The 19156-nt window shown below is 51.6% G+C and overlaps 1 protein-coding gene across 5 annotated transcripts in view; it reads right to left on the minus strand.

Annotated features, from left to right (window-relative positions):
* The window catches only part of CTIF (cap binding complex dependent translation initiation factor), a 258284-nt gene that overhangs the window by 152392 nt on the left and 86736 nt on the right, over positions 1–19156 (minus strand). For all 5 annotated transcript variants that reach the window (XM_080920215.1, XM_080920216.1, XM_080920213.1 and 2 more), the window contains 2 exons: positions 18901–19005; positions 14133–14208 (listed from right to left, as the gene is read on the minus strand). In XM_080920215.1, coding sequence (XP_080776341.1) covers positions 14133–14208; positions 18901–19005 — 181 coding nt within the window. The remainder of the gene's footprint in view (positions 1–14132; positions 14209–18900; positions 19006–19156) is intronic.

Below are 19156 nucleotides of genomic sequence, written 5' to 3' on the forward strand. Positions count from 1 at the left end.
AACCATAAAACTATTCTCACTGCTACTTTGTAACTGTCATCTTGCAACTGTTATGAATGGCAATCTAAATATCTGCTTTCAGATGACCTTAGGTGACCGCTGTGAAAAGGTTTGGACCCCAAAGAGGTCGAGACCCATAGGTAAGGAACCATTACCTTAGAGGCCTAAGTGTGGCCAGCAACCTCTTCCTTTCCTTCTCTCGAATCTTACCTGAAGCAAGGCTACCCACTATTCTGAGGTGGGAGGAACTGACAGTCAGTGCCACAGAGTGTGGATGTGGTTCTCGAAGTCACTTAATCTGACACACTTTAGCAGTGAGGCACAGTGGCTGCCAGGTCACCTGAGAAGTCAGTGGTACATGGGTGGCACCAAGCTGGCCTATGCTCTACTGACTGCTCAATATAGAGCTTATGACAACAGCTCTGGGCTTCTTGGAGCATTAGGGACCTGGTGAGCACCTGGCATAAAACCCTCAGGGCAGGAGGCCTGCTGCAGGGCTGCTCTTGTCTCAGTGGATAAGGAGGCTGCCATCTTCCTTTTACCAGGTCCTACCAGGCTGGTGGACCTCTGGGAATCACAGCACAATGGCACATTGGGTCCTCCATCAGTGATAAAAACATACGTCCAGGTTTGTGGGAACCGGGCAGGGACACTCGCTCTACACTGAACTGTCTTTTAAGTTTTTCAGATTGGAGCCAAAAGGGGGGAGAAAATCCTTGTCTTTGAAGAACATACAACTATATAAAATGCTTTTATCATCTGACAAGTCCTTCCTTCAGAAGTCCCCAGCAGAGAACAGTGTGTGTGTGTGTGTGTGTGTGTGTGTGTGTGTGTGTGAGAGGGAGAGAGAGAGAAAGAGAGAGAGAAAGAGAGACAGACAGAGACAGAGAAAGACAGATGGGGGAGAGAGAGACACACACGCACAGAGAAAGATACACACACAGAGAGACAGAGAGACAGAGAGAGTGGAGGTGTGTGCGGTTGTGCACGCATACATGCGTGAAAAACTGGACCTGAAGCATGGTGGAGCCTATACAGAAAAAATGAGGTGGGTGGGGGTGGGGGAGACAGGAAGTATCTGTAATTGGACCCTCTGCTCACTAAGTGAGACCACAGAGTCTCAGAGAGCAAGGCCAGACTGTTTCAGTTCCAGCTACTTGATTTCTGCAGGAAGCTCATGGCCTTTTTAATGTCAATTCACGATGGCTTTCTTTGGAGACAGAAGTTTGTTTGCTGGTTTATTTCTGGGTTGGCTTTTGTTTGTCGCTCAGTGTGTGAAGGCAGGACTTTCTGCTGACATGCAATGAGTTTGGGAACAGCTTCTTCCACTGTCGGTGGTCACGCGATGTACACGGAGGACGGGTCATCTCCATATATGAAGCTTGAGCAGAAGGAAGGAACTCCCCAGAATAGCTACATGGTTTCCCTCCATGTATAGACCGACTGCCACCGATTCTCCACCCAGCTGATGCTCACATGGCTGAGTTGAACTTCAACTGCACTGACAGCAGGAAGCCTCCCAGAAGCCCTGGTCTCCAGTGCCTCTGCCAGGGCTTTAAGGCTTAGGAGTCATTTGGAACATCACCAATGACAGGACACTGAGGGGCTGTGTCCCCGCTGCATCCCCTGACCCTTCACAAATCTCCACCCCTGTCACCACATACAGCAGGAGTCCTTGTCCTTCATTTGAGAAAGCTGATGAAGTCGAAGAAGAAAGAAAGAAAGAAAGAAAGAAAGAAAGAAAGAAAGAAAGGAAGGAAGGGAAAAAGAGAACCGCAAACAAAAACAACCAAGCAATCAAACATCTTAGCCACTGATGGAAGGGAGACAGTGATAGGTTATATCAACCACTCAAATTATCAGCAAGGTGTTAAGAGCCATTGCTACGGGGTGCATACTTGTAACCCAACAAATTGGGGCAGCAGTATAAACACTTTCAGGCCAACCTGGGCTACATATACCCAAATCCTGTCTCAATGTTTCACTCACACCCCTCCCCACCCCACCCCACCCAACAAATCCACATTTGCTGTTTTCATTATTTGGTTTTGTTATTTGCTGTTTGGTCCTGATGCTACAAGTGTGAGGCTCAGGAATGCAGCAATAGGGCGCACATCTAGCGTGCAGGCTGTCCTGGGTTCTAACGCCAGCGCCACGAGTGAAAATTCACACAGCAGCATTGGCGAGAGTCCCCTGGGAAGTCTGCTGAAGTGCAGATCTGGGTTCAATCTTGAGCTTCTGGCTCACTTGGAAGTGAAGAGAAATCCAGGAGTTAGGAACCTGTACTTCTGGTAAGTTTCCAGGGGATCTTTCTGATGCTGATGAAGGAGAACCCCATTTTGAGAACCTGATGCAGAATTGAGTAAAATGTGTGTTCAGCTAGGAGCAGCACCACATGGGGCAGAGAGATGTGGGCGCCCTAGTGAAGAGGAAGGAGCAACCCTGTTTGCTGTGTGTGTGTGTGTGTGTGTGTGTGTGAGAGAGAGAGAGAGAGAGAGAGAGAGAGAGAGAGAGAGAGAGAGAGAGAGAGAGAGAGAGAGAGTATAGTGTGCTCTGACTCTCTGGGTCAGCCAGAAGAAGCCTCTTCCACAGGCCTCATCCTGCTGACAGCCTCTGCAAAGCATAGGGGCATAGTAGCCATTCAAAAATGCTTGATCCGCCCTATGCTTCCCCAAGACCCTCCAGCCCAGGTGACTACACCATCACACACATTGCTGATCTCTCTTGGGCTTGACACCACCAGCCCCCAACTGGCTGGGCAGGACTTGGAGGCCTGGGATTGTGCAGCAGCTCACAATGGAAGGAAGAGGGTGTAGGAGGGAGGTCCCTGCGCTGACCCTGGTATTGTTCTTAGGCCAGAAGAAGGCTTCCTCCACCCAGCGGCTGCAATACCAGAAAAAAGCGACATCAAGCCAGCGAGAGTCGGCGCGTCCTGGGGGGGCTGTCTGTGGGGCTGGCCTGGGAGCTGGGGCTCATTCACAAATGCCTGCTGGAGAGCACGTAGCCCTGTCCGCCCCCACCGCCACTCCTGGAGACAGAAGCCTGGGTAAACGAAAATAACCGGCTTCTCCGCCTTCGAACCTACCGCTGCCAGGAAGGAGACCAGAAGTGGCCCCTGGCTCATAAAGGAATAATGGATGCTTCACACTCTCACAACACCTTCCCCTTCCCTGGCTTCACAGCTTCTTCCGGTGGCAGATCTCAGGAGAGAGAGCAGGTGGCAGACCAGCATGCAACCTAGATTACCAAAAACCGGCCCAAGCTACCAGGAGCATCCCTGAAGTGGGGTGTGTGCTTGTGTGCGTGTGTATGTTGTACGTGCATGTGTGTGCCTTGCTCTTGCAAACTGCCACAAGGTGAGTGGTGAGGCCCCAGGGGAGGGTGAAACTGACCCACCCACCATGAGCCATAGGTGCTCTCTAGTAGAGATTAGTGTGCCAGTGGTTAGAAGATGCACTATCCCTGTGCACCCACAGGTAAGGAGGCCTAGCAGGCCAACTTATGGTCTGCTCCCAGCACCGAGTGCTTGGCACCTCTGCTGGCAACCTCTTCCCAAGCCCTGCTCACCCTCCAACAGGGTAGGACAGAGAAGGGCAGGAGTTCTTGTCCTATTATTAGCCTAGATGTAGGTATTCTTTAACGTGGCCTCCCTTAGGCCTGTGACACTACTTCCCACAAAGGCTCTCTAGCCCATGCTGGCTTTATATGATCATCCCCTCAAGACTGATGAAGCCTTCTGGAATTCAGCAAATGATTATGGGTATGGTAAACCCCACCCCTAAGTTACCTGGCAACAGCCAGGTATACCCCACCCCTTGGTTACCTGGCAACAGTCAGGTATACCCCACTCCTCGGTTACCTGGCAACAGCCGGGTATGCCCCACCCCCAGTTACCTGACATTATAAAAGGGGATGCTTGCCCCCTCCTCTCTTGCTCTCTCTTGTTCTTGTTCCCTTGCTCTTCCCCCCTTTTCTTCCTCTTTCCCTTCCCTTTCCCCATCTCTCTCCGTGTGTTCATGGCCGGCCTCTACTCCTTTACTCCTCTATTCCTCTCTTCTCTCTCTCTGTCTCTGTTATCCTCTTAACTCTCCCATGACTTTAATAAAGACTATTATGTACTATACTGTTGTGTAGCTGGTCCCTCAGGGGGAAGGGATTCTCAACATGGTTCCCCAGAGGCATCTCTCTTGCCCCCGGGCCTCACTACACCTCCATGGGCCATATGCCGCCCACCGTCTTCATCCTTCTCCTAACAGTAGAAATTCCCAGTGACCATTTCCTGGAGGTCCTAGCAGAGCCCAATCTATGGCTTCCCAAAGCCTCCTCTCATCCCACTCCAGAACATCCAGATGAGCCCCTATGTGGCTCTGAGCCTCCACCCTAACCTGATGCTCAACAGAACCATCTCCAGGAGGCCCCGACCCTACTCTCTGCAGCCTCCTTCCATCCTGTACCATTACCTGCTTACTTCCCCTTGATGCCGTGTTCTCTTCTTCCGACACCCTCCCCCCCACCCCCATATAACCAAGGCTGAGTTCAAGGCTTCCTTCCCTCTTCTGGGAAACACAAACACACGAGAAGCCAGGAGACATTAGACACACTCAAAACTGGCCTAGGAGGCCCAGGAAGACTCTGGGGGCAGATGTGGTCTGATTTATTCAGGATGGCTTCAAAGAGAGGGAGGGAGCTTTGGGAAGGATTGAGGGAAGGATATATCTGAGGACAAGGAGGATTGGATGCCAGGGAGAAGCTCCCAGCCCCTCTGGTGAGCTGACCTCTTGCAGCACTTAGTCTGAGGGAGCCTCAGGCATCCAAGAGAACCTCAGTCCCCAGCAACTCCAAGATACCCAAGAATGGCTCCTTGTCTGTCCAGCCTGTCCTCATGTGTTCACTCTGATTGGAACTCGGCCTGTTAAGGAAGCACTTTGCAAAGGCAACTTACGAATGCCTGACCATCTCTGTGTGGCTCCCACCTTGGACTCCAGCCTAGTTTCCCAATACCGAACAAGGTACACGATCCTCACGGTGCAGCTGAAGAAATGGAGGCCCTGACAGGATTATTTCAGAACGTGTATGACGATCCATGGTGGTGGGTGGCTTGGCTTTCTTCCCATTGACGTTCCAGGCCAGCAAGGACTGGATAGAAGATAGTGTAGGTTTGGAGTCAACAGGGCGCTGAGCAAACAGAGAGCAGACGCTATACGGTAAGAAAACTTGACTTGCAAAGCTGGGCGAGAGGACTTAGTGTGTGGACTGTGGTTTGCCGGACCCTGGCCTCATTCTGCATGCTGAGCTCCTTGGACCTCTTGAAGCCAGCCCTACCCCGTTCCAAAGGCAGCTCCCACCTTAGATCCTGGCTCTCTGTATTCTGTTCCTCATGCGAGTGGGAAGGGAAGAACCCGTGAGAACTCGCTCAGGCTTAGCCAGTTGCCACTTCCCAAGGGCCCTTCCTGGTTGTCACCACCAGAAGTCTTCAACTCCCAAGCATTCGCTTCTATAAAAGACTCAGGAGTGGAGATAACAATAGACTAGACTCACCAGCACGTTGCTCCCCGTTCCCTACGGGCCCTGCTACCTGGGGCCCCGGACAGGAAGCCAGGGATTGAAGAACTTCTGGTCTCCTTTATTTTTATCCTATTTTTGTCCTAATCGAGGAAACTCTGGGGAAAGGGAGGTGAGGGGCTCTCCTAGGTAGGGACTTGTCTTCGGTCAACAGGGAGGAGGGAACTTTGGAAACCTGTCTGATTTTTAAAAGGAACACTCACATTTGACCCTTCCTCAAAACTGTCAGTGGGGATTTTCCTCCTGCTTTTCCTACCCCTTTCCACATGGATTACCTTCAGAACTAGAGAGAAACGATGGCCATTTTCTCTGTGCCCATCAAGAAACGGCACTCACCTCTAGTTTGCACACCCTGTGCTGCCCAGACTCAGAAAACCCGGCTTGTGGAACTTCTGTCTCTTCCCCATCATTTACAGGCTGCCTAAATTCTAGCTCCGACTTTCCCCTGTAAGCTGTGGGTTCTGGGCGAGGTAATCAACTCTCCAGACCATAAAACAATAATGGAAGGAACCTGTCACCAGGCTGCTCTGAGGATTCAGAGACAGGGCATACAGATTCTGTTCATAGCACCTAGGAGGTAGAGATAAATGTCCTGGACCAGCTAGTGTGCAAACGAACAGAAGCAGAAGGTCAATACAGCGTGCGTGCAGCAGGCACCAAGAGGAAGGATGAAGAGAGAGGCAAGAATTGCAGGGATGGCTTAGCTCAAAAGGCCTCACCGAGGAGGCAGCACTTGAGCAGAGGACAGCTGCAAATGAACTCTCTGAGGAGTGTCTCCTCGGTCCTAACTAGAAAGTCCGCATCAACCCCTCGCTCGCAGCTCAGGGAGCTACGCAGAAGAGAAGGCAGATGACCTCAAGAAAACGGCGAGTTCCAGACACAATGGCTCATGCACATATGATGTCACAGAGACTGTGGCAGGATACATAGGACCTGCACAGGTTCGAACTAGACGAAAGCTCCAGCTGGGAGAGGGAAAACCTGTTTCCTCCAGCCGAGTCTCACTGGGCAGGCCGTATGCCCAGGAGCAGCTGGCCAACACAAAACAGACTCCATTTTTTTTTTGGGGGGGGGGTGAACTTTTATTTTCTTTTGTCTTGAGAGAGACTGAATGTGAAGTTGAATAAAGAGGAAGATGGGAAAGACAGGAAGAGTTGGAAGAGGGAAAAGAATATGATCAAAATGTATTATATGAAAAAAACTAAAGCCAACAAATTAAAAAAAATTCAAAGAGGCAGGTGTCTTCAAGAAAGCGCTTGGTGTGTGTTAGCAAGTGGTAGTCATTGTGACACACCCACCAGTAGTGTCTCACTGAGGGGACACTAGAGAATGCCGTGCAGCATCTACAGGGAGGTACCCAGTCCATCGAAGGTATCCGGTCAGTACTTGTATTTGGAATAAAAGAAGCCAGACCACTCCTCCCACAGGACTGTGAGGTGACTAGAAGCAGCAAAGCCTTAAGGGCTGGGGGGCGTGAAGCTTGGTGTTCACGTGACTTTTGTGCCTGGGCATTTGGGATATTTTACTAATCCTACGCCTATGAGTTCACAGATCCTGGAAGTTTCCAGAAGACTTGGCAAGAGAGACAACACAGCCCTAGGGAATGATAGTCACTCTTTCCCATCTGCAGGGCTGAAGAGTTGGCCACAGCCATTCCAGCCTCAATGCCTATCAGATGTAGGGCAGAGGGCCCCACACGGTGACAGTGCCACCTGCTGGAGAACGGAGGCAGCTCCTGCTCCAACACCAGTCTTAGATGGATCAGGGGACTTCTTGGTTGTCATTTTATGGGCGGCTAATTTTCATTTTAAAATTACCTTTGTACCCCAGGCTCCAACTCAGGGGATGTGCTGAGTGTATAAGTCTCACCCAGTCTTCATCTGATGCATAGTGGGGGAAGAATTAGTAATTAGTACATAACCCTAATTACTGTTCTCTTCTGTGTCCTCTGCCCTCTCTTATCCTCTTGCATGAAAAAAAATGCTTGAGATACATTCTCCTGAGGTCAAGAGGCTACTTACCGTCCCTTGGGCCTTTTAGGGTCCACCACAGGGAGTGTCTTGGGCACATTCATGAGGCAAGACATTCCATTTGACTTAGTTACGGAGGAGGTTCAGTGAAAGCCTGGCCCAGCTTCCCTAATCCAGCACAGACACTGAGGTCAGAGCCAACAAATGATTATTGACAGGCATAAAATTGCCTTTACAAATTTCCAAGCAGAGACGCAAAACGAAGAAGTAAGGTGTACCATCACTCCTATTGCCAAACAAATCACAGACGGCATACCTTTTGCCTGATGAAGAATCCAAAGAAAAGGGTCAAACCTGTCCCTAGCTGGGCATTGTGGCACATGACTATAAACCCAGCGCACAGGAGGCAGAAGGTGAGCTGAGGCAAGTTTGAAGTCGCTTGGTATACACAGTGAGATTTGTCTCCAAAACAAAACAAAACACCAAAACAGTTACAAGAAAAAAAACCAAACCAAACCAAACCACCAAAACAACAACCCCCGCAAAAAAACAAACAAAAAAAACCCCTCAAAATCAACCTCCCTCAAAAAAAAAAAAAAAAAAAAACCCAAAACAACAACAAAAACACAGTAACACCACCACCACCACCGCACGCACACGCGCACACACACACACACACACACACACACACACACACACACACACACAATGGTTGTATAGGAAAAACTTAGGTGATGCATCAGCTAATACTGTCCTTTTACAGAGCGTTACAGAAGACACAAAAGGCATCAGAGACATGAGCATGGGGTAGGTACGGGGTTAGGGGGTACTCCCTTAGGGCTTCAAGGCTCCTCTTTTGGGAATGTGAAGGAGACCCCGGGCCTGCCTACAGATCAGAAAAACAGCATGTCAGCTTTGTACCATTCTATGATAGTTGCTGAGCAAGCCGAGGTGGAGTGGGAACGGGGCGGAGATTCACAGCAATGAAGGGAAATCGCTCCTTGAAGCCACTGCCTCTGGAGGTGATCACGCCCAGGTTGGGGCTTCCTTTAGCAGTGGGATGGAGGTGAGGCCAGGGCTGTGTGAGAGCAGGCTTCATTCCTTCCCTTGGATTTGAATTTGGGGGGCTCAGATCATGAATCCTGGAACTTCGTCTCTCCCCTTGCATGGACTACCAGTTCTTGTCCTTCCTAGGAGAGAGGCTCATGCTTTCCGGCTTCCCCAAACTCTCATCAATGCTGCCGAGTTTTCTGCATGCTGAGGCACTTTGGGAAGGTGGCCCTCTTGCCCATGTAACTGTCCTCCTGGGGGTAGCAGCCACATGCTCCGAGGGTTCCTGGCGATCTTAGACAGCAGAGGATGTTTGGTCCTGAGTGGCTACTTCTTTTTTCTCCTCTGAGATCTGAGTAGGCTGTTTGGGGACAACCTTGCTCACTGGGCTTTGATATGGAGGAAAGACCTTTGACTGCTGGGGACCAGGGCTTCTCAGGTAGACAAGGGAGCCGGCAGGGTGGTGCAGTGCTACCCTCTAGTGGCAGAGTGATGCATCGACACCCTCCGGTGGCAGCATGCAGTCATCCGTGTGATCGTAAACTGCACTGAAAATGGCAGACAGACCACGCCGTTCACTCACGTGCATGCCACAGCAGCACATCAAGTCCCTCAGGACCCCAACATATGCTGCCATGTGGGACCCAGGCTCTGCCCTATGGTTTCACCATCCAGAATGACTGAACCATGTCCATGTTGCCTCCTGATGCCTTACTTGACCAGAGATCCTAGAGAGCAATGGCAGCCTCGAATCACTCAGAGAAGCAAGCGCTAGTGGGTGCTGTGACGCCTGCCTTGGGCTTTCACCCAGCCGGTCTCCAGCTCTTCCTCTCCTGATGCTGCCTCCACAGGGAGGACCTTGGCGACTCTTACATCACCGGCTGAGGTAGGTGAGTAGGTACAATCCTTGCCTCACAAACAGGAGGACTTGAATTTGACCCCCAGAAGCCACGTTAAATGCTTGTGCTTGCAATTCAAGCTTTGAGGAGAGGGAGACAGGAGGATTCCCAGGACTTACTGGCCAGTCTAGCTGGCAAGCCCCAGGCCTATGAAAGGCCCGGTCTCAAAGGACGCAGAGGTGGTCCTCTGGTCTCCACAGACCATATATACATATACATATTCATATACATATACAAATGGGGACAAAACCAAACCTCACCTACTGTTCTGGCTGGTTTTGTATCAACTTGAAACAAGCTGGGGTTATCACAGAGAAAGAAGCCTCCCTTGAGGAAATGCCTCCATGAGATCCAGCTGTAAGGCATTTTCTCAACTGGTGATCAAGTGGGGAAGGGCCCAGCCCACTGTGGGTGGAGCCATCCCTGGCCCAGCCCATTGTGGGTGATGTCATCCCTGGGCTGGTAGACCTGGGTTCTATAAGAAAGCAGGCTGAGCAAGCCAGGGGAAACAAGCCAGTAAGCAGCATCCCTCCATGGCCTCTGCATCAGCTCCTGCTTCCTGACCTGCTTGGGTTCCAGTCCTGACTTCCTCTGGTGATGAACAGCAATGTGGAAGTGTAAGCTGAATAAACCCTTCCCTCCCCAACTTGCTTCTTGGTCATGATGTTTTGTGCAGGAATAGAAACCCTGACTAAGACACCTACATTGGCCTTCACTAAATGCTATTTGTGGGTGAGGAACCATTCTTATAGACAAGGTTCCTAGAGATGCAGGTGTGATCTCTGGACATGGACACCCACTTATCCCAAGACCATGGGTAGCTCTGAGGGCCTAGGCCCACAGGTCCCAATACCTGCAGCAATGGGAATTCCTACGGTTTGCACTAAAAGGCATTGCCCCTAGGGTCCCCTGTTCACAGTGAAAATGCACCCAGGTAGGATCGCCAAGGGTAAGGTCCTGTGCTTTGGCTACAGGGGCTGGACCAGGAACCACTGTCACATCTGATCTCCAACTGAGGACACGCCCCCCAATACCTTCAATGCTTTCAGGAGAACGGTCACAGTTGTTAAGCCTGGAGCCACTGGGGCTCTCCGCTGAGCTGGAACCCCAAGTCTTTGGAAATGGCTGCAGCTTGGGGAGGAAGGTGGTGCTCGTAGGGAGAGGACAGACTTTCACCCTAAGGGACTGTGACCTGGGCGAGATGCCAGCATCTGCTTGGCATTCACGGTTCTAATGACAGGGCATTCGGTCTGTTACTCCTGTCATTTCCTTGAGGGGACTGTGCCCTTCCTGAGGAACAAATGCCAGTCTCTCTAAAAGGCGGGGACAAGGGACTTGCCCGAGGTTAGGTGAGTGACGGAAGGAGAGAGGGTGACCGCAGGAGGCGCTGCTGCACACCAGAAACTGCTGGCAACCTCCCCGGATCAGGAAGCACCCTGCAGGGGTGAAAGGAGGTCTGAGGGACAGGGAGGACGGACTTGCCCTGTGTCTCTGAGTCTTATAGCAGAGGTGACCTCAGCAAGACAAGGCCTATAAGGTAGAGCATGCACAAGCTAGACGCCAGGAAGGAAGAAAGCAAAGAGAAATGAAGGATCAAGGTAGACGAGGCCAGGGCTCAGGTGAGCTGCTGGTAGGGTAGACAGAGCCCAGGACGGAGGCTGGGGCGGTTAGCTGGGCCAAGAGACTGGGCAGTAGCTTGGGCTTCTATGGGAAGAGGATGTTCAGAGACAAAGCTAGAGGGACTTTTGCATCTGTTTTCTTTAGAGGAGAGCGTGGAAGGCAGGTAGGAAATAAACTCAGGATAACCCCTTTTATCTACTTCTTGGCTCCAGATGGGAGAAAAGGGAGCTAGTGGATTTTTGCCTGGGAGTTCATTCAGTTCTACACATGCCAAAATATCCCAAGGGAAGCTCGGGGTCCCTAAGCTAGAGAGGGTTTTCCTTCTTATATGGAAGTCTTCATGGTCTTTAGTCAGGCACACAGTGCCTTCTGACAGTGTTTGATGGTCAGTAGGCACGCTATCCAGTCACTGGCTCTCCGTGACTGAGGCTAGGAGTCCCAAACACCCTGCTTTGCATTACGTGACTTCATGCCGTGAAGACCTCCATATGCCAATGCCGTGGCCTGGGTAGCACTCAGGAGCCCAACAGACAACGTGCGCAGGCACCTTCAGCTGTGTGGTGCTTAAAGGGATGTTACAAACTCTCCAAACAGCCATCCCCTGAATAGCTGCTTCTCTGGGACTCAGAATTCTTATCTAGAGAGCAGTTGCCTGCATCAGCCTTGGGAGTCCTACGGGAATTGCAAATTCCCCGTGCAGTGTCTAAGCCACGGTGGTTAGAATCAGCTGGGACCTGAGGTTTCTGACTGTACTGTGTGGAGGAATTTCCTGTAATGTTTTTAAAGCATGGATTCCTCTGTCTGATCCTGCAGCTGAGCAGGCCTTCCCATGAGGTAGCAGGTCAGTCTGTCCAGCTAGCACACGGCATACGGGATTGCAACGCTGTCCTGTCCTTCTGAGATGAAGCTGTGAATGGCTGACACTCTGTTCTCTCACCAAGACGTCCTATTCCTTACATGCTTCTTGCAGTTGTTTTGGAAAAAGAATATTCTCATTTGTACATGTGCGTGCATGTGTGTGTGTGCATACGTGTGCATGTGTGTACAGGCAACAGCACACGTGTGCAGTTAACCTTGTGGAGTGTTTTCTCTCCTTTCACCTTTGTGTGAGTTCCAGGGACAGAACTCAGGCCACCCAGCATGGGCCGCAAACTTGTCCACCCACCGAGCCACTTTGCCAGCTCATTCCCTACTTGCTTTGACTCTGGTGTATGGGGAACTATGACCCGTGAGCCTCGTGTGGTGGGACACACCTGTAATCTAGCACTCAGGAGGAGCTCTGTGAATTAAAGCTGACCTGGGCTACGCAGAAAGAGTCTACCAGAACAAACCAACTAAGGAAACGGGCTGGCATGGCTCCTGCAATAGGTAATGGGGAAGAGCATCAAGCTTTGACCGGAAGTTACATCTCATGCTAAAACACGTGAGAGGTGGAAGGCAAGACAGACGGAATTAGCATGCTTAGACATCACAAAAAAAAAAAAAAATGACCGAGCCTGAGGACAAGTCAGCAGGAGGTACCCCAAATAAAGAAAGAGGGAAAAGACTTTTATAAGACGAGCAGGTTTTTGGCAAGCCCTGGGGATTAGAAGTGGGGCCTGCTGACATTTGAAAGCACAGAGGACAGACACTGAAAAGTTCCCAGATGTGCAGGCTGGGGAGGAGGCAGGTTATCCAGTGCTGGTGTGAGAATCAGAGGACCAGAGTTCAAACTCCAGCACCTACGTTACAGCTGAGCATGGTGCTGTGTGGTCCCATAAGGGGAGGAAGAAACAGGACCCTTGGGGCTGGCTGACTAGCCAGTTTAGTTGAATTGTCAAGCTCCAGGCCGGTCCATATGCTGGTTAGGTGCGTGGTTTGGTTTTGCTTTGTTTTTTCAACTTGACGAAAGCTCAGATCACCTGGGAAAATGGAACCCCCCTGAAGGAATTTCCTCCATCAGACTGACCTTTAGGCAAGTCTGAAGGAACATTTTCTTGACTGATGACTGATTAGGAAAGCCTAGCCCACTGTGGGTAGTGCCATCCCTGCAGCAGGCTGAGCAAGCTATGGGGACACAGCCAGTGAGCAGCAGTCCCCTGTGGCTTCTGCTTTAGTTCACGTTTCAGCTTCCTGCTCCAACTTCCTTCATAGCAGAACCTTAAACTGAAACAGACTCTTTCCTTCCCAAGTTGCTTTTGTGCTCATGATGTTCATCACAGCAATAGAAAAGCAACTAAGGCAGTTAGTCTCAAAGAATAAAGGAGGTGGTAACTGAGGGAAACCCTTTAGGTCATCTCTGTGTATACATACATATAGGGACACATACGTCACACAGACACATCACACACACGTCACATACATACACTTCAAAGCATGACAAACACACAAACTCCAGATATAAGAAACTCAGTAAACTCAGAGATGGGGAAAAGGGACCCTGCCAGCCCACCCTCACTCAAATCCTGGGGCCAGATCATGGACTCCCCAGCCTCTCTCAGTGACAGGCTCGGGGCAGGGCAGAGAAGAGATTTGGGAGTGAGAAGAGCCCCCTCTCCAGTCCCTTTCCTGGGGACTACGGCTCTAAGTGCCCTCTCTGGAACACCTAGGTTCGGATGATTGGATCTCTAGACCTGAGTGCACCCTCCTGTCTCAGAGCTCATTCTGGGACAGGAACTCGATCAAGAACAAAACCAGCAATCACGGCGGGTGCTGAGGCTGGCAAGTCGAGTTTGTTCCTCAAAGGCCACATTCAACCCTCTGCAGACCATCCGCCCAGTGTGAGCAGCCTATAGAATGCTCACCCGCTATGGTGTCAGGTCAATGAAAAAACCTCCAAGTAGTGGCCAGCCCAAGTTCCCTTCATTTAAGAGTCAGGGTGGCCTTACCGTATCACCAAGGCGGTTTGCCACAAACAGTCAGTGGGACAGCTGGTCCCCGGTGAGTTCCCATTCTACCCACCTGCTCCCATTGCCCCTGCTGAAGGTCCATCACTGGCTGCGGCAAGGGACCAGCAGGAGGAGTGCCCAGGCAGAGAAGAGCGAGGACCTACCTGCCAGGTGGGGAGGACCTTCTCAATGTCACTCAGGCTGATACCATCTCCATCTTCCATCTTCCCCTTTCCAAACCTGGACCACAAAAGACAGAGCAGTGTTGGAAGGATGGCGCATCAAGCTCTTGTCCCTGCCTGGCTGCACGAGGGGAGGGCGGGTCAGGAGAGGTGTGGCCTGCTCTCCCTCACCCAAGGAAAAGAGCCCTGAAGGTGGATTCCTGTAGCCCTCCTGCAACACCCATCTGAAGGGAGGTGGGCGATGAACCCACGAATACCCCCTTATGGGCACAGTTGCTAAGCTCCCAGCTGATGACTACCCCACCCCCACAATTCCTGAGAATGCTGGTTCACTGGCCCCATTGCACCAAAAGGTGGAAAAATCAGCAAACAGAGAGACCAAACAACCACACCAAAGCCACACAGGCAGGCAGGAGACGGCAGGAAACCAGCATAGCCTCCTTCTCCTTGTTTGTCTTGAGGCCTGTAACGCCAGCCACTCAGCTATCTTGTGTGTCCTGTATTCGGGGTCTCTGTGGATGGGTGTGCCTGCAGACAGGGGGTGCTGTGACCAGTCACTGCCCAGAGCTGTTACTCCTTTGCACATTCAAAGGCACAGCCGCTAGCACCGGACTGCCGGAGTTTGAACTCCGGGTGCGTCCCCTCCTGAGGGACTCTGCAAGTCACCTTCTTATACCTCTGTGTCTTCGTTTGGAAGATGAGGATAGTGACAGTGTCTGAAAATCACAGCTGGTTTGTGGGTTAAAATGATAAGAACACAGAGCACAGGGGAGGTATGTCCATTCTGCTGCCGTCGGTGCTACCGTTACCACGTTACCAGGGCAGAGGAGCAGGCAGGAGACCAGTCAGAGCCTAGAGCAGAGGCTGCCCCGGGTATCCCTGACTCTCCCCGGGCATCCCTGACTCTCCCCGGGCATCCCTGACTCTCCCCGGGTATCCCTGACTCTCCCCGGGCATCCCTGACTCTCCCCGGGCATCCCTGACTCTCCCCGGGCATCCCTGACTCTCCCCGGGTATCCCTGACTCTCCCCGGGCATCCCTGACTCTCCCCGGGTATCCCTGACTCTCCCCGGGCATCCCTGACTCTCCCCGGGTATCCCTGACTCTCCCCGGGCATCCCTGACTCTCCCCGGGTATCCCTGACTCTCCCCGGGTATCCCTGACTCTCCCCAGGCACACCACCTCAACTCAGCTTCAACTCAAATTCCAGAGCGGTTTTCTCATTGGTTTAAATGTTTGCCTGGCATCACTTCTGGCTTCCTGTCAAGGAAAACAAACCAGATGTGGTTCCAGACAGACACCTTAGAGTTCTTGGTAAGAGTCAACTGGAAACTCACCTCCTAGGGCTGTGAGCCTAAATGCCACTAGAGGGCAGCATAAGACAAGAGTGCCAAAAATCTGGTGGTGGTGGTGGTGGTGGTGGTGTGTCTGTCTCTGTCTGTGTGTGTGTGTGTTGGGGGGGGGGGGAGACAGAGAGAGACAGAGAGAAAGACAGAGAGACAGAGACGGGGGTGGGGGAAGCCCTGGAACCCAGACAGAAAAAAAAAAAAAATCTGGCAGGTCAAACTACCAAAGGCTTAGGTAGAAGAAAACAAGGACCTGAACTTGGCCTCTATTAGACCATTCTTTTCTTCATCAGACATGGCTGCATGGGGCTAGGAGCCTAGCCAGGCACTTACGTTCATCAAGCCGGGAACTGGTGGGGGATTGCCCAATGGAACTGTGGCCAGTACCCCATCCGGGGTATGAGGTGGTGCTGCAGGAACCCAGAGGGGCAGGCTGGCCTGTAAAAGCACTGACTGTGTGCTGTGCACAGGCTATAGATTTTGGGAAGAAGGCACTGGGGAACTGGCCCTATCAGAATGGCTGTTACCACTTTTTAAGGTATCGTGTGCGTAAAACATGCCCGGGAACTGAACTCACCAGGTGGTTCTGCCCGTGGCAGACTCCACCCAGCAGGAACGGGCCTGGCCTGTGACCTTTCACCTCAGCGGTCTGAGGTCAGCAGTGGGCAGTGTACAGAGGCCAGCTCTGACCACTAGCCTGCCTGGCCAGGGTGAAACTTCCTACTGAGCTGCAGGTGTGGCGGGCAGATGGTGGCTGCAGACCAGCTGAGTCACTGCTGCCAGTGGGGTTGCCAAGGCAACGGCTCGCTCTAGTTCTGTCCCTCAATGGGAACGCACAGGCTGTGGGAAGCCTTGGCAACCTGCTTCTGAGGGAGGTTGCAGTGGATGGACGCGTGGAGTCGACCCCTTCCTGTGGCAAGGATATGGGGGACAGAGTTCCTGTCCCGGCCACAAGGTGGCCACAGGGCACTGTCCATAAATCCTGAGCGGTATGAAAGTCAGGGCTAGGTTGCCCACCCCGTTAAGCCAGCTTCTGCTGCTGGGCGAGCCTAGCTAAGAAGTAGGGCTGAAGCTGGTGAACAGGGGGTGGCCTGGTCTTCTGGCTTTAGACAGGACAATGCTGTTGGGCACAGAACGATCTTCCCCGTGCAGCCATTAATCGGCATCTCCCACAACCTGCTCGTGATGAGGCTGGTCATCTGTGTGTGTGAAGCTGGCACACCTTGTGATAGTTTGTATATGCTCGGCCCAGGGAGGGGCACTATTAGAGGGTGTTGGTGTAGGTGTGTCACTGTGGGCATGGGCTTAAGCAGCCTTCAGATGAAGATGTAGAACTCTCGCTCCGCCTGCACCAAGTCTGCCTTGATGATAATGGACTGAACCTGGAAGCCAGCCCCGAGTAAATGTCCTTTACAAGACTTTTCTTGGTCATGGTGTCTGTTGACAGCAGTAAAACCCTAACTAAGACACACCCATTTGCTACTCACAGACTAAAGTGCCACGGTCACCTACATTTCCCAAGTCTCAGCTTCATGGTGTCACCAGACATGCTCCCAAGGGACACACACAGGAGGGACAGGAGCATCCCAGGAAATATCTCTGCAGTGCTCCTTCCAGACTCCTCATTCTCACCTCATTCTGTGGGTATTTTATTAAACCCTTCCTGAACCCCATTGCTCTGGCCCTAAAAATGGGGGTGAGACCAACACTGTCCCTGGGTTCCTGCTCGGTACCTCTTATGCCACCAAGAGGAATGGCCTCTATGCATGGGAAGGGGACGGAGCACTGCCAGAGGACACAGGGCATACAGTAAGAGTTCCCATCATGCTGGTTATGTTCGGGGTGAGGGTAACAGGGAGACAGGAACAGGGGGCAAGAACAGGAGGAAAAGCAAATAAAATCATAATGGCAAAACTTCTGAGTCCCAAAGTAGGAAACCAAATGAGACTGAGGATGGGAAAAATCAGGAGTCCTTTATACTGCTAGTGTGGTGTACCATATTCAGCTTTGGGAACACTTTATAGTTCCTGAAAAAGCTACCAGTTTTCCAGCATGGTGGAGCGGTCCCGTAAGGAGGGACCTAAACAGATCCGGCTTACAATGGGATGTGTCAAGCAGTGGTTTTTATAAAAGCCTAAAGGAAGGACCCAAATCTTCACCAGTGAATGAATGAACAACGGTGGAGTAGCTGGTACCATGGAGTATCACTCAGTTACTCCATGAAGTTAGCTACTCCATGGAGTACTACTCAACTACAAAAAGGAATGGTCCATGGATGCTTAAAATCTTAAAAATCTTAAAAATGCCAAGAGAAAAGACAAAAGACAGAAAGGATACAAATGATTCTGATTATATGACACCCAGGAGAAAAAACTAAATCCACAGAAACATAAAGCAGATTGTTGGTTATCAGGGGGGAGGGGAGGGGCTGGACATGAGGTTATGACTGGAAGTGACTATACTGGGGGGGGGGGAGGGGCAAGAAGAAGGCAGTGGTTGCCGAACACTGTAAGCAAGCTCAATGTTGTCAAATCACGGTTTGAAGTGGTTGATTTTATGTTACATAAACTTCACCTCTGTAAAAATCACTTAAAAAAAAAAAAAAAAAAACAAAACGAAAAGCAGCGATGGCTTATTTGTCTCATGTCTGGGTCGGGCTGGTCCCACATACGTGCCCTGAGGGCAGCTCAGACCCTGAGGCTACCTTTTAAAAGGCAGGTAATACTGGTTCCTGGAGCCAACAAGGGTGAGACAGGCCAGTGAAGCCTGTACTGGGACCAGTTCCCAACGGGGGTTCTGCATACGCAGGCAGGTCAGCATCTCCCCGGGAGCTCCTGGGACGTGTGACTCTCCAGCCTCTACTGGACACGTCCAACTATTTGACACTGCAGCAGGGCAAAGTCATCTATACAGCTGACGCTCAGGAGCCTTGAAATCAAGTTCACACCAAAAAATCCACAACCCACAACCCACCTCATAGCGTCTTAAGGGAGTTTCGCTTTTGAATTGAGCTTCTATACCCAGCTGTCCTTGGCTGCGCGCAGATGCAAGCTGCCCACCAATCACGGGTTGGGCACGGCTTCGAGGGGAGGAGCCTCACACCTACCGAATCTGAGACTTGGGTGGGTCCTCTTCTGGTGTTTAAGGTAACCTTTCAAATGCTCCAGTGGGTGACCCACAAGAGCAACTAATTGACAGGTGACAATCTTGTGTCTGCTCAGGATGGAGAAATTCTCTAGAAAATCCAGTTACCTCTAGACCTAGGCTCAGCAGGGAAGACACCTAGAACATGGAATCACTCCACTTCCCCCGTGCAGTGGAACAAAGCCCTGCGCACTCCCCCACCCTCACTCCTCTCCATGTAAGAGCACCTCTCTCCCCATCCCCTCCCCCAGAGTCCTTACCCTTCTCTGTCGATGTGTGGCAGGGGCTGCTTGGGTGTGTGGCGGACCTTCCGATGGAACTGGGTGAAATCCAGCTTTTCAGGCTGTAGGTCCCAGGTGGCACCACTAGAGGGCGAGAAAGGGTGACAAATATAAGAAGCCTTTATACAGGATAGGCAGGAGGCTCAGTGGGCAGGGAGGGAGAGGAGGGGAGGGCACCCACACCTGAGGCCGCTCAGACCCCACTTGGGATAGAGTGCAATGTATCCGACATGAA

The sequence above is a fragment of the Micromys minutus genome (assembly GCF_963924665.1).
Source record: "Micromys minutus genome assembly, chromosome: 8".
NCBI lineage: Eukaryota > Metazoa > Chordata > Mammalia > Rodentia > Muridae > Micromys > Micromys minutus.